The 16,197-nt window shown below is 33.9% G+C and overlaps 2 protein-coding genes across 5 annotated transcripts; both read right to left on the bottom strand.

Annotated features, from left to right (window-relative positions):
* Nucleotides 1-1,085: 1,085 nt before the first annotated feature.
* Nucleotides 1,086-9,784, bottom strand: LOC140825198 (uncharacterized). 4 transcript variants are annotated; one of them, XM_073186826.1, is made up of 9 exons: nucleotides 9,609-9,782; nucleotides 9,369-9,514; nucleotides 8,669-8,756; nucleotides 6,965-7,430; nucleotides 5,878-5,952; nucleotides 4,038-4,135; nucleotides 2,744-2,857; nucleotides 2,096-2,185; nucleotides 1,086-1,534 (listed from the first exon to the last, which is right to left on the bottom strand). In XM_073186826.1, exons 1-9 carry the CDS (start codon nucleotides 9,672-9,674, stop codon nucleotides 1,418-1,420), a joined length of 1,260 nt encoding a protein of 419 aa, XP_073042927.1. In that variant the 5' UTR covers nucleotides 9,675-9,782; the 3' UTR covers nucleotides 1,086-1,417. The 4 variants fall into 4 exon arrangements, with proteins under 4 accessions (XP_073042927.1, XP_073042928.1, XP_073042926.1 ...); XM_073186827.1 differs by having other exon boundaries at nucleotides 2,744-2,869; nucleotides 9,369-9,481; nucleotides 9,609-9,781; XM_073186825.1 differs by having other exon boundaries at nucleotides 2,744-2,869; nucleotides 9,609-9,780.
* An 806-nt stretch (nucleotides 9,785-10,590) lies between these two features.
* On the bottom strand, nucleotides 10,591-14,353 carry LOC140825197 (cyclic nucleotide-gated ion channel 18-like). The gene is made up of 6 exons (XM_073186824.1): nucleotides 13,857-14,353; nucleotides 13,184-13,396; nucleotides 12,733-13,034; nucleotides 12,259-12,370; nucleotides 11,924-12,160; nucleotides 10,591-11,662 (listed from the first exon to the last, which is right to left on the bottom strand). The coding sequence occupies exons 1-6, from the start codon at nucleotides 14,283-14,285 to the stop codon at nucleotides 10,931-10,933; spliced, it is 2,025 nt and encodes a 674-aa protein (XP_073042925.1). The 5' UTR covers nucleotides 14,286-14,353; the 3' UTR covers nucleotides 10,591-10,930.
* Nucleotides 14,354-16,197: the final 1,844 nt, after the last annotated feature.

The following is a 16,197-nucleotide window of genomic DNA, read 5'->3' as shown; positions in this document are numbered from 1 at the left end:
TTTTAAAATATCTTACATTTGATAAATTACGTACATTAAATTTTAAAAAACCTGTATGAAAATAAATTTAAATTATATCTAATTTTTTAATAAAATGCATATCAATAAGATTTAATATTTTAAGATAAGCATTATGAAAGAATAATTTTTTTTATAATTATATACATATATGAGATGTGATGTTTAAACGGTCATATTACTTGACATTTTTATTATATTTTGCTCATTCCTAGTTTACTTTTAACAAATTGCTCCTAATCTTTAAATACTTAGGAATTTATTTTCTAGATTATATATGTATATTTAGTCGGATTAGAATTTTGATACAACTGGATTTCGAATTCGAGATCTAATCCCGAACTTTACACCTTGAAATGAGCTGCCTAATTTATATTTATGTGTGCATGGGAGTATTGGACGACAGTCTAGGATAGTTGACGGGCTGATTTTTTCCCAACTACGATTATAATAAGATTGTATTCCAATCGCAAATTATAGAAGTACGTAACGTACAGCCATGCAAACATGTATCATAGAAGCAAGGATTTGGAAATTTCTGGGACACCTATTTCAATTTGAATACTGTTTATTCTTGTTTCAATTTATTGATTTTTTTCAATATAAATCCAACCTACTTATTTGAGGTAGGCAATCTATAAACCACTCACAAGATATAAAATACTTCTGCACAAACTTGGAACTTGAGTCCAAATTTGTATGCTTGCTCGATAAATTCCAGCGTCAAGTTCAAACCAAATTAAGAGAGAGATTATTTTTCAAATTTTGAATTACTCTTACCTACTTGGAAACATCTAATTGATCTTAACTGAACAATGTATCGATTGTATACAATTTGATTAATTCCTTTGTTCTTTATACTGAAGTGTGTTTAAATTTACTGGAAGAATTGAGGTGACAGTTTTCACAGTTTATACGATAGAGTGAAAATGTAGTCAAAATCCCATATTCAAACACGAAAATCTCAAATTAAAATTTCAACTAGCAAAATTTGCAGGCAAATATATATTATTGACCTTACTATCTCGACAAACTTTGATAGAGATCAATGGGGGAATAAAACCAACGCAGACAACAGTCCAAAATAATATAAATCTGAAACTATTGTATGATTCTCACATGACCGAGTACACAAGGTACGCTGCTCAATGACAGCCTGGCCTAGCTTGTGAGATGTTTTTCTTGATCTCCAGAAAATATACAAGTTAACATACAATAGTGCACATCTCGGGAATTACCCAAAATTTTAATTTATGGTTCTTCTTTCAATCTTCAAAAATTGACCCGTTTTCAAAAACCAGGAAAAATCATTCCCTTGAGTAAAACCTGGAAAAGCTTGCAGGGACTTGGAACTCTTGAACAAGATTAAAACGAATGTTTGTTCCATGTACGTTCATCATCAGGCTGCAGGTGCATATTCCTGAATAACAGCTGCGAGTTTATCCCGATCCTCTGCAGTCTTAGTTCTCATCAAGAAAGTTCGTGCAACAATGTTATCATTGTTGTCACCATCAGCCTTTAAACAGAAAAGAGACCAACAATCAGAAAGTGCTCGAGAAAGTTAATGCAGCAACATCATCGTTGTTGTTGACCCCTTCAAATTCACAAAACCCTATAGGATGAGAGTTTACCTGTCAAAAGACAACCTCATTGCTTTTTCCTCATAACTTTCTACAGTTATATTACACAAACTTATTCGTGTTTCTCGAAATGATTTCATTACAGAGATTTAAAATAAAAAGTCTAATGGTGCATGTGGTGAATCATAAGCAAAGTTATGATAGCATATTTTCAACCTAATTTCAGCCCAGCCCTCATTCATACAGATCATAGATAGACTCAGAGCCGTGCTGCCCTAGTAGAAATTCATAGTAAAGCACAACAAAAAGAAATCAAAGTAGAGGTGATTCAGAACCCTGAGCTGTACGCAAATCTTGTTTACTTGTATAGTTCTAGCAAGCAAGATTCTACTAGTTTAGTTTCAAAGGAACTGAAAAGCTACAAATATTAGGTATAAAGAGAACAAATACGATAGATCGGCAGAAATAAATAATTTTACAAAGTAAAGATGCATTACTGATGTATGAAATATAGCTACTACTGAATTCTTTTGAGTGTTTGTTTTGATGCCTGGATATAGCAAAGCATTCAGCAACACTTTCCCCACCTGCAACAATTGAAGGAACCACAGAAACCAATGTCACAGGTTGAGCAAAAAAATAATAAATAATACCACTAATTTGATTCACGTCAATTGCAATAAATGCATTCTTTTTCATACCTGGCTTCCTACAATTTGCAGGTTACATCAAAAGAAAAATTTAGAGAAAATATATTTCATTACTTTTTCCTTCCAAACAATTTTGACACCATTCCTTGCTTAATGAAGTGTCTAGAGTGCATCGATGTGAGAACATGACACGAAATAAGGGATGAACATCCCCATAAAGGGCACCCAAATAAAGCAAAGGAATATACAAGGAATGAAAGGAAAGAAATCGAGGTATATATAAGAATAAAACATTAGGTAAGTATTCAATATTGGATTCTTGAACTGTGGATACAAAGTATCTAAGAAATAACATACAATCATTTCGTATGACAAGGTCACTTAGGTAGTATTGCTAATCATTGGATTAGGAAAACATCCTTGAACTCGTGGGATAATATGTATATATAAATACATCAATTATTCTTGAACTGTGGAATTATGAAATGAACATACATCATTTCGTATGACAATGGTCGGCTTTGATTCCTTGGTTCCCTTGGTAACACCTTCTTTGCATTTGATGCTTAGTTGACCCATGCCTTTATCTCTCCATGAATCTTTGTCTTCCTGATCAATTGACTGAACACAAGGTAACCAAGGCAAGAAGCTCAAATGACATTCAATAATTAAGTGTACAGTAACATCAATAATCTGGTATGTCCCCCAAATTCATTGGAGTAAAATTCATGCAGTTGGAAAGATAAACTCATCATCCAGCAAGTCGCAATCTATCAAAAAGCATGAGAGTTTCCAAGAAAAAAGTAAAAGACAGAAAAACAACTTAAAGCTTTTCCTTTATAGAGAAATATGGCAAATGCATGTAAAAAGTGATACACATGCTCAATAAAAAAAGTAATGTTGCATAATCTGCAATTAGCAAAACACAAGTATTTAATTTTTTACTCAAATGATGGAACAAAAGTCAATACACCAATTATAGCACGGTGAGCACCTTGAATCATAATGTAATTAAATATGGTTGTATAAAAGCACGAGGTATAGATACATAAAATATGCACCGATGCACGAAGTCACAGTTTTTACAGTGAGCATCTGTGTGCTGTTGCTTGGATTTTACCTACTTGATACATGTAAGCTCGATGGTTTTACACAAAATTCAGTTATATTAAAAGAACAGTTCAGACTCCAGATACTTCAAAAAAAGACCACAATCAATTCAATCAAAGCCCAGTGATTGATATAAATTTGCAGCAATTTCGATTTGGAATTCTTTTGAATTCATTAGCTTTCTTGATCCCATGAATAGATGGATGGAGCAAAATTTAACTTTAAATCTGATATTCATTTTGAAATTATCTTAAGATTTTTATATGATATTAATCTAATCACAAATTAATTTCCATTTGGCCAAAATCTTTAGTTGTCCTTGGATTTAATGATCTTATTTGAGCAATAGCTTAGAATGAATTTCGAAATTGCTACATCAAGAAATTCATTATTTTAATAAAAATATCACGAGGGAGATATGATATCACCCCGAATATCCAATGATTAATTTGCATACAACTAGCAGGAAGTTTCCCGATTATCTCGCTTAGAAACAGATTAATTAACTAAGAAGTCAGTTCTCACCAAAAGAATAAATCTTAAAAGCATTTCAAGGTTTCAAGCATAATAATGACCATTTTAAAAAAAGTGTAGGCCATTATCAAAAGAACAAATAAGTTAAGTGCATTTCAAAGGAACAAGCAGATAATTAGGATTATAACTGCTGGCACATTATTACCTTCACATAAAGTTTGCATTTGACTTCATGTACGACATGAATTCCCTTTTCATCACTCCTTTTTAGGGATGGGCTGCTAGGCTGTTGTTCAGCATCATCTTCAATGGAAGACATAGACAAGCAAAGAAGTACAGAACTAAGACAATATTAGTCAAAGTCCTAATTACACACTTCAATGAGATCGCAGTTGTATCCATGTGAAAAAAGAACAACAATGTCGTGTAGTACCAATAACCATAATATTCTGGGCTGTAATATAAGTCTGTCATCAAAACTCAGAAACCCAAAACTCCGGACCACACTGGTGAAAAATCCAATTCAATTTTGCCCTAATCAAACCCACTTAATATTCAAGTGGGTTATTTTTATCTGCTTAATTGATCCAGAATTATTAATTGATAACAAGTTAATTTTTTAAAAAATTATCCACTAAAATATCCTAATTTACATCATATGTTTGATTATTTTCTTGCAGTTTTTTTTTAAATTTAAAATATATAAAAGATAAATAGGACTAACCCAATCTGGACTGGTTGGTTAGGTTGTCTTTTATGACAATCTGACTTGATATTAAACCAGCATGGACCCATATTGGCTCAAAACCCAGTCCATTTATACCCTTAGTCCGTGGTGTTCTGTAGATGATATTGAGAAAATATGCGACGACTTCGCTGGGATAGCAATATTCAGCTAGATGTGTTTCAAGACTTCACTCTATGAAAGTTTTTAACATTTGTAGTGAATTTGACAGGTCTATGAAATTCTTTAATTGCTAAGCACATATGATTTAAAAATGTTCATTTATTCATTATCTAAGTAAAGTAAGGAATATTACAATAATTTTTATGTTCATTTATTCAGCCTAGATGGGACAACTTTTGCATATACAAAGTTCAGGCACTTGTGTCTAAAAAACTAATAAAGATCAACATCCAATACATAAAGAAGATACCACTGAACTACAGTGAACGTAAAATATACGTTTGAGGGAGGCCATAATCCACTGATTTGAACGCGCATACGAAAAATCTTCTTATCTTCGGATCATGGTGAAAAATGAAGATCAAGTAACACTTTATTTCATCTCAGATATAGGTGATTTTTTTGCAAGTTTAGGAAAAATTGTATGGTGAAAAATTATACTTCCTTTCCTATTGTCACATTGTTGCAGTCAATCAGCTAACTTGACTATTTCTTTTATACACAACTGGCAAAATGAATAACTGAATTAATTAATCTTGCAGGTATTTAATCATATGATAAACAAACCAAGTATTGAGATTTGAAAATTTTATTATACACGCTAGTCAAAATCAAATCATTTGGTTGCGTAGCACATGAAATATTCATTTTGAGACTACAAGAGTCTATATACATTAGTCAGTTATAGATATCGATGTTAAAGAATAACTTTGTAAAAGGACTTCATTAGCCTAAGGCTTTCACCCATAAACCACCAAAAGTTAAATATATCCATCTGCCATGAGAACCACACCCGATTTTCAGTTCTATTCTAACAGTGTTCATAAAGAAGATAAAGTTTATGCTACCACAAATACATGCATGCAAAGCAGAAACCGGAAATAAATGTCCATACACAAATCATAGAAAAGAAAGTCTGATGATAGATTCATCATTCCCTAGACATGGAACAGAATAAAGTTTTTGGAAGGGAACACGGAAATGATATGATCAAACAAAATGCCATATGAATCCCGAACCAAACATATTTAATTTTTGTACAGATAAGTGTATAACATCATATGACACGATAATCTAGGTAGATAAGAATTTATAAACATGAAGTCAGCCATTCAAATTTATAACTTTGAACTCTTACTAACATCTTCCTCATTGGAGCCTTCATGATTAGCCGGAACCGAATTCACATTTGCAGGAGCAGAAACCGGATTTCCTAGAAGATAAGAAGATATAATCAGACAATCCATTAATTTTCAATTCCATATCCGTAAAATGATGGTCCAGAGGAGAATACTTCTAAACTGAAGTCGTTCAATTCAAAGGTAAGAAACAAGATCAGAAAGCCTTTGATTGAATGGACAAAATATATCGATAGCCAATATACCCTATAACAAAAAAATGTAGAAGTTGCTTCAAAGGGTACTAAAAAGGCTTGAGTGTGGCTTGGATTACTGTCTGGAAAGGCCCTATTTTCTGGCTAATACACAGATGAAACTACGCTTTCTTTTTATAAGCAATTAAAAATTTGTTGGATATGTTTCAAGGATCGCAAGTTTGGCTGGAGAGGTGGTAATCTCAATCTGTATTTATATTCAAAGTCTGAATCATATTAAAAAGACAAGATTACTTTCTATAAACCGCTTATAACTTCATATATATAAAAAAAGAATGGCTTATAACTTGACTTGTTCTTACATTAAAAGTGGATTTAATTTAAATCAGAACAAAACAAAAAATCCAAGTCATTAGTTTCCCATGATGTCAGTCAGAGTAATGACAGATTTAAATGCGCTTGTTCTTGGTTATAAATTTCATGAATCACGACCATGAACCAACAAAATGTTCACCCCCTTTACTACCATTGCACCTCACTGAACCAAGAAAAGGTTTCTTTCCCAGGCTGATATTTTTAAATATAGCTTAGTGACACATATTTTTTAAATCATTATTTGCGCATTAAACAAGCTACAACTTCCATTCCGCGAAGAACACATCATATCCCACCCATATAATAAGATATCACAAATCTGTTATCTGCTAAATCCTAATGCTAATGTGCCTTCCACATTCCTTCAAAGAGTAGCCTGTGAAAAATGCATAACAAATGTATTTAACTTCTTAGCAGTATAGAACAGGCATAGGAACCTCACAGGTAAACACTGCAATAGATAATTATTTACGCTAGAAAGTTGCATGTCTGCAGATAATGTTCTATAGAACAATACCTCCAAAGGCGAATGTTGCATTATTATTATTAAAAATAAATCCAGGGGACCATGAAGTTCCAAACGTTGCATTTCCAGCTGGAGGAAACTCAGGTCTGTGATTTATTTTGTCAGCTTTCAAGGGTGGTTTCACTTGAGTATCATTTGAATGCAGCTGGGATGAACTCTCTCCAAATCTTGCAGTTGCAACTGGAGGAAAACCAGGTTTTGCCGAAAACAAGTTGGTAATGTTTTTATCAGCTTCCAATGCTGGTTTCATTTGAATATCATTTTGCAGCTTGCCGGAATCCAGTCCAAAGCCCACAGTAACAGTAGGGGAAAACCCAGGTTTTTCCAAAAACAATTTGTTACTGTTTATGGCAACTCCCATAGAAGGTTTCATTTGAGCATCACCGAGTGGCTGGTGGGAACTCTCCCCCTTTGAGGCATTCATCTTGAGCCAGTAAACAACATCACTAAATTTTTCCTGCAAATATATGGACATGTAAATACCACAAATGGTTTATTTAGAGAGAAACTATTTCAAATCCTCAGGAGTGTCTGCATTGTGAATAGAACTATACAAGTGTTATAGACAGGGCTGAGAGGCTCAGTATGTATACAGCAAAATTCCTTGTAAAAAATTTGTACTCTACTTTCTCTTCCTGCCGCAAATGTTCTATCGAAACAACTCCTTTTTGGGAGCTCAACCATTTCGGCCACTTTACTTTGAGCATAGGCACCCGCTAGGCCACCCTCGGGTACTTGGATATGCATTATGCCACAGATATGGGTGAGGTGACATTGAAAGTTTTTTCTTATCACTGTAGAAGGTTTAGATGCCCCCTTTTAAACCCAAATGCATTAATTCAATAAACAGAAACCACGAGAAAATCCAAATCAAACCCATTCAACCAAATGCACTAACTCAATATATAGAAACCACAAGAAACTTCTAATCAAACCCCTTCAAAAAAAATTAAAACGAAAAAAGCTCTTCCACCTATACTTCTTAAATATTTTTTACTCTCCCATTACTATTCTCACACTTCTTGCTAATTGTGGGAGAACTTCGCACTCTTCGAAGGCAGTAATGTCTGTTGAATTGGGCTTATTATAATTTCTCCTTTAGTAGCTTTTCTTTTATTTAAAAAACTGCAAGTACTTGTATAGTTTGATACATTTTCTTCTGAAAAAACAAAACATTTATCTCACGGCTTTGTCATTTCACACATTTTTCAAACTATCTCAAATCAAGTGCTACAATAATTAATCATTCTTAAATCAGTGCTACTTTATGCTTTCTGCACCTCCACTTCAACATCCCTTCTGTAATATTTTTCCAGTTTTTTATATTTTCTATTTTGTTTCTAATTTCAAACATAAATCCACATTTCAGGGTTTATGCTCTGCTTCAAGACACGAGAAACAACTTTCTCAGCACCTGGCTCTCAGAACTAGATGAGCGCATTCATAAAAGTGTTGAAATCTTCAAAAAAAATCAAAAGTGGTCAGCTCAAATTACTAAATGAATCATAAGATTATTTAAATAATTACAATCTTACTATATAATTAAACATCCTCTGATAATAGACAGAAATTTGCTATACACTGTAAGAAGAAATCCAATTATAATCCTCACATTACAACAGGCAAACTTATTACTAATCACAGACAGCACGAGTCACATCAAAGTAATTAGACATAGTAAGAAGTAGGAATAACCACAATGCTCTTAGTGTGATTTAAATAATCCTGAACGTCATCTTCCCAAAGCTCATCCGGGTGGCTTTGTAATTGAGATTGTATCCAACTGCTCAATAAAAGAATTACGTATGTTAGCATGCAAGAGATTCAAATGTAGAATTGCAGTACTATTACACCCATAACCGTAAAAGAGATCTACAAGGTCGGCTTAAGTAGCAAGTTAAAGGGTTTCATTAACAGAAAAGTGTGAACATCTTCAGCTACTGCATTTTGAAACTTACTTGCAACTACTTATATACGTTTATGAGACATTACCAATTATTTTAACATTCAAAACAAGGGCAAAACCACTGGACCACTAATACAAGGTAACAATCAGATCAGCTGACTATTAGCAATCCAGACGCCATTTTTCATTCGATCTAACAGAACAGATCACAAACTCTAAGATAGGTCATATCATAATGCTAACAACAATCTAGTAACATAGCTTCCACTGACTACTCCGAGAATATAAAATTAGCTTAAGTCGCAGCAAAGTTAAACCATCATATAACACTGATGGTTTGTTATTGGTTGTGAAGGTGCAGCAAAGTTTGTTCCCAGTTCTAAAGCAATTTCACCCAAATAACTTCAACGAACATAAAATGAGGCACTAATGCAATGGAGGAATAATAGTTTAAATAAGTATATATTCATAATAACGGGATGTAAGAACCTTGCAAATTGGGAATTTAAAGCTCTCACGTGCTGCCTCGAAGATTCAGCCCTCATCATATCCAACGGCTGCCGCTGCTGGATTGATGATGGTTCAGCCTTCTGTGCATCAAACTGAGATCCCATTATTAATCTTTTGTTTTGCATCTATAACGGATCATAAACATACAACTCATTGAAATCTAACTACAAGATAATGCCAAAACACAATCAATTCACTAAATCCATCAGAAACAATTACAGAAGAGTCGTTGGAACTGAAAAGAGGAGTAGAGTCGGAGATTGCAGAACGTTTTGTCCCTCTCATTGTTTTCTGCTTCGAATTCTGAAAAAATTAGGGTTTTTAATGTGTGCACAGAAAAAGAATGAGAAGTTTTTTCGTAGTGGGAGGGGAAGTACGCCTTATAGCCGTTGGACCGGGTGGGGGAGCGGAGGTTTAATTTGAGCCGGTGGATTATATCGGATTAATATGTAGCCATTGTAGGTGAATGACATGGGCTATTAGCTGGATCAGAGTGTGGGCCACTTCGTCATATGGAACGGGCTTATAATTGTGAGTCATGGGCCCATCACATTGGCAGTGTTTAATGTTATAATTGGACTTATAAGGGAAGTTGTACTTGAATTTAGCAGTACTTTGGCAAATTTTCATTTTGGTTCTGATTTTAGAAAATTAAAATTGTACTCTCGAACTGCCTCATAATAAAAAAAATCCAATATACATTAAAAGGAAGTGTTATGTTGATATCGCTTTTCATCTAAAACTTGAATTTTTAGTGGATTTTATATGTAAATATTACAATCTACAAGCATCTTTGTTATTAATATTGTATTTTAAAAAAAATTACATATATAGTGTTTTTAAGGGTCAAAGTAAAAAAGGTTATTTTACGAGAAATTGGTCTTCAGTCCCCAGTCGTCGATTTTGTTTGTGTTCAGTCCCTGCGTACTTTTTTAGTACCACATTTCCACACGAAGTGTACCACATTTTGTATGACATAGTACCACATTTTTGTGGGTAGGAAGTAAACTCAAAGAAATGTTTTGATGAGGGATTTTTCACCAACTTCCCCTATTTTAACCTAAGTCAACATTTTAAAAAAAAAATAACCTTATTTAGTGTATTTGTTCAACACATGGAGAGGTTAATTTTTTTAAAAAAATGTTACTTAGTCTATTTTCCCAAAAATCCCAGTAAAATAAAATAGTGTCTTTATGAAGCATATTCTTTCAAAAATAAACAAAATGCAGCCTCGTTTGCTTCCAACAATACACGGAAGAGTCGGATGTTTCACGAGGGACTCTTGCATGAATAATTCGAAAAAGGGATGAAACTTAAAAAAACTAACTCTATTACTGCACAATTTCAATGTGGTTTTGCCAACCCACAGATGTCATAAACTGGATTCCGCAGATCGACAAAGCGAACTTTTTGAATGGTTCCTTTATTCGTGTTTGCAGCAAATTTCGAGGCAAGTATGGTGCTGTCTGTATTGTTAGACACACACTTTTGTCGTCTTCATTGAACTTAAAAAATCTAACTCTATTATCTTCATGATCATCTTAGAAATCAGGCTCGTCTGGTTTAAAAAGCTTTGGCATTCTTAAACTGGATTCCCCAGGTTCGACAAAGCGAACTTTTTGAATGGTCCCTTTCTTCGTGTTTGCAGCAAATTTCGAGGCAAATATGGTCGCTCCAAGTTGTTGTGCATTGCTGTCTATATTGTTAGACACACTTTTGTCGTCTTCATCGAACTGTTCATCTTCTTCATCCGACGTTTGTATGTAGTACAAGCTTTCGTTTTGCGACAGTTCCTCTGCAAGTTTCCTTCTCCTAAACCTTCTCCATGCCGCTTGTATTATGCAAGCTCCCCAACTTCTCCATTGGTGAGAATAGAATCTAAATGCATGTTGTAACTTCTTGCTGTGGAGACGTTTAAACTGATTTGCTACGAATCTGAGGTCTTCTGCACGAAGTGCGAAGGCTTCTACTTCAGTAATTGATTTGACTGTCCGAGTAGAATCTGGAAAGTTTGCATTTGAAGCAGGAAGTAAAGCCCAGGTTAGCAATTCTTCACCACAAAAATCCCCCGGTTTCAAGGTAATGGAATTGAAGAACCCTGAACGCCCGCCATTGGTGGTAGAGCTCTCAAGCTTCCCACGAATTATGAAAAGCATCTCTTTAACTGGATCGCCTTCACGAACAATGTAGGTGTCTTTCGTGTTTAGAGATGAAACTAGGTGTTCACATATTGCATCTAAAAGTTGTTCATCCATTTGTGAGAAGAAAGGGACCTAACAAGAAAGAAATTATAAGGTTTATCGAAACACAGCTTTTTAGCAGCAAAAAAATGGAATTATTGTCAAAAGCCGAGACCATCACCACAACCCCAACTACTCCACCAATAAGAAATCTCTTTCACGGTCCACTAATGCAAGCATATTTGATCCAATGACATTGTATTGTCAAGAACCGATCGAGTGGTTTCACAAATGATATGGTGTATGATCAAACATAAAAAAGGAGTATAACTAAAAGAGAAGCAATGGACTCACACGACGAACAAGGGCAAGACAAAGATGCTTCTGAATTTCTCGTCTTAGGTCTAATGGTAATGATCGTAGAATGACTTCTTCATTTGCTCCTCTTGTGGACAACCAATTATACTGAACGAACCGACGCACTTTAGCTTGCAGTTCAGGAGGTAGTTGCCTGTGCCTCATCCATTCTTCAGTATCTCTTCTTTTGACTCTCCACTCTTCGAGTCTTGCTGTTGTAGATTGCAGATAGGTCTTCATACATAAAAATATTTATCAAAGAATAATGACAATTGTATCAAAATGATGCTATGAAGCCACACAAAAGGGAATGCACTACTGGAACTTAGTACCTGCATGTTTCCTATGAGCAGTGAAAAGAGAACTAAGCCCAGAAGACATATTAGACTGCTGAACATTGTTTCAGACACATAAGTACTTGATTCCAGATTTTGTCCATATGAACTGCAAAAGCAGTAATCAAATGGTTTCTCTTATAATAGCACACATTCAGTTATAGAACTATTATCAGACAAAAAGACATGAATTTGATTTCCAGACTTAAATTACTAAAAACGAGATCGGTGGATATGTTTTAGAAACCATTAATAATTCTCGTCGGCTAGTGTTGTAGTCTACATGCTGGAACAATAAATATGAAAATGTGTTTTAATGTTTGTTGGGATCAATTTGAGTACAAAGGTTAAAACTGGTGGTTTTTTTGTTTGTTTGTTTTTTTTTTTTTGACATAAAATGACCTTGGATGTTAATATAGTGACGTAATGTAACAAGAACCAACAATTGGATTAAACTATTTAAAGACAAACCTTAGACTTCTCAAACCCCACCAAAGACAGTAGAAGTATTTGTCGAAGAAATCTGCTGAAGCAACTTGATCATTTAAAGAATCAGCAAACATTCCAAAATCAAAATCTGCTGCTTTACTCTTGGCATTACACTTCTTGAAGACCTGGGTGTAGTTCAACCAAAGATCACGTTCTGGGCCTTCATCTGTACAATCAAGATAATTGATTGAACACGGGAGATCCATGTTTTCCATACGACATTGCTGCTTCCAGCATGAAAAAGTGCGTTCAACAGACATCAAGTACCATACAGCTCCTATTACCTGCAAACAAGCAATAGAATATTTGTTACATTTACAACAACATAAAATCTCGTGGCGTACCCAGTAGGGATGAACATCAGTCGCCCTTCATTTAGGATCTTGGGCTCGCCACTGAGTTCTTACATAAGCAAAACTATTCAAGAAGTTACATGACTTGCTAACAAGTACAGAACGAGGTTGTAAGCCGCTCCTGACCAGGTAGTCTTTGCCACAACACCAGTGTTTTTTATTATCCGCCAATTCAACGGGAAAATTACGATAAGTCGTGGGAGGTACTGAACGATGATGACTAAAGAGACTGCATGATTAACATGAGCAGTGGTTTTTGATCGGGTTAATGGCATCACACCCCAAACAACAAGCTGTCAAATGAAAGAGCAGACAACAAATGTCATGTTAGAAAACAGAAGCCAAGAACTCTTCTGAAAGATTATTGATCCGCCTCCTAAAAAGCGATGTAGACCATCTTCTGCCGGGTAACGAAATGATGAGAAGAGTTGTATTTGATTTTGAAATAAAAAGGTGATTTTGCAATTGTAGCCACACTATTTTAGTTTTATTTCACACACTGTAATACCCTTTGTCCTCCATAGATCAAGACTCTGGTTTTGTCCAAAAAATCATCCACTCGGCCATTTCGATATAATATTATGCCAAGTTTTACACCCTTGCTATGCGAAAGGCATGTTGCAAAAAAGTAAAAACACCTTCAAAAACGTAAAAATATTTGATCCAAATGACATCTTATCACGTAGCAATAAATGCATGTATTAGTTGTATGATATTAAAAAGTCAGTTAAAACATTGGGAAAAAAAATTTACTTGAGGGAGTGGAAGAGCAGCTGCAAGATCAATAGCGAAATCTCCTGTCAAATAACGAACAGCAATCTTGTATGGATCCCTAACCAAATCCCCCCTCCCAAACACCCTCGAATTTGGTGCGATATAAGCTGTGCGGAATTTCATCACAATGTGCAGAGCAGAGAATAGATCCACCATGCAGCGCGTGAAGACAACGAATCCACCCAGAGCATAATCCGTGGATAGACAATTGTTAGTGAATCCAAGCAGGTAGAAGAAGAGGGGATCGATGAAAAGCGCAATGAGAGAGGTCAAAAGGAAGATGTGGTTCCATTGATTGACGATCTCGCCGCTAGGATCTAGAATCCGGCGCCACGGTGCTTGGTGGCGATGGCCGATAAGGGAGGTGGGGTTGGTCAGAGGCACAATGCGGAGATTGAGGTTGTTCATGGCGGCGGTGGAGGCAGGTTTGTGCGGGAGGGAGTAGAATGTGGAAAGCCATTGAAGAATTTTGAAGAGAGTGTATGGTATGGCCGTTAAGTACGTTGGAAGCTCGCCACTAATTAATAAAGTGAAATTTTGAATTTTATTTTATTTTCTTTTAAATAAATATATTCCAAACAATTATTTATTTATACCAAAAAAATTGGATTTATTATGTAAATAAAAAATTATCGCATGAAATATAAGTGCAAGATATAGGCTGTTCATGTACATGTACCATATGTTAGCTTTGAGATTTTTATTAAATTAAACAAAAAACTAACGGAAATATGTGATTAAAAACACATAAAATTGATTTTTTTAAGCGATTATTAAAAAATTGTTTTTAAAAAAATTGCAAACATTTCTTTAAGATCGTATACTTGAAATTTTTAGTAAGATGTATTATTTGACATACATTAGGCAAGCCCACACCAATAAAAATAATATTATTTTAATGAAAATGTCTCATTTTGAGTTTGTCCTTTTTTCCGTAGACTGATCTAACAGACTTATTGAAGATGATTCTCCTTTTCAAAATATTTTTATGTACGTTCATATGTTCGTAAGATAATGAAATATCATGACAAATTTAATTTAAGATTGGATGTTTATATGAGTTTGCATACGATCATAAATCGATCTAGTGTTGGGGTTGGTGTAGGATGATCAAGGAGTAGTTCGGCGTGCGTTAGCTTGGTGCATTCGACACCAAGATTGGACTAAAAGATGGAAATTGACGATTATATCTTGGATATGGATTTTAACAAAAGTTATCCAATATTGGTATTTATTCTAACTCAATGGAAGTCGTGCGAGCTGTGCACAATCCTGAAGAAGACGGGATCAGATGGCATATGGGCTCTAGAAATCTGATCTCTGCTCGAACAGGTTCCATTTATATCGCTCCAGCACATGAGGACGGCTAATGGGGGCGGCGCATTTATTGGCAAGAAAAGCTCTTTCGTTGTCTTCTAATTCAGAATGGATAGATGATCATTGCCCTGTGTGACTTAATTCCATTGTAGCTCGAGACTTTTCTTCCTAGTTTATGATATCTTTTATTTTTTTAAAAAAAAAAGAGAGATGATGAAATAATCAACCATGAATTTTTAATTAATTTATTTTTTCTAACTTAAAATTAGAATTATCTCTAAGAATTATGAAGGGTATGATGGTTAATGAATAAAAATATGACAATATTATTATCTATTCTATATCTATATAAATATATAGATTGAATTGTGAATTTCCTCTATTGTCCCCATTAAAATTGTATTCTAATGATACTTTATCTTCCTTTTATGTAATTAGTTAATTATTATTATTAATCCATTGACTAATTATTATTTATTACTCTTTCACTCACTTTTTCAAGAAAATCACTATTATAAATAAATACATGGTTATTTATTTTTTCATCTACTCATTTAACAATAATCATTAATATATTTTTATTGTTAATTTTAAAATTATTTACTTTAATATTTACATTGACATCAAATTCACAAAAAATCACTATCATAATGTTAAAAATTTAAATAAATTGTTAATCTATCCTAATTCACAAAAAATCACTATCATAATGTTATAATCTATATCTATATCTATATAAATATACGGATTGAATTGTGAATTTCTTCTATTATCCTCATTAAAATTGTTCTCTAATGATATTTTTTCTTCCTTTTATGTAATTAGTTAATTATTAATCCATTGACTGATTATTATTTATTACTCTTTCACTCATTTTATGGCATGACTACAAATAATATCAAAGTATTTATTCAACAACTAATGATTCGAAACAATATGTAATAATATTATTTATAAAATTAATTGATTCTGTGAAAATACCTTACAAATAATAGTAATAGTG

The sequence above is a fragment of the Primulina eburnea genome, chromosome 3 (genome assembly GCF_022965805.1).
Source record: "Primulina eburnea isolate SZY01 chromosome 3, ASM2296580v1, whole genome shotgun sequence".
In the NCBI taxonomy this organism is placed as follows: Eukaryota; Viridiplantae; Streptophyta; class Magnoliopsida; order Lamiales; family Gesneriaceae; genus Primulina; species Primulina eburnea.
The sequence above is the reverse complement of the archived record's forward strand: the minus strand, read 5'-3'. Positions and strand labels throughout refer to the sequence as shown.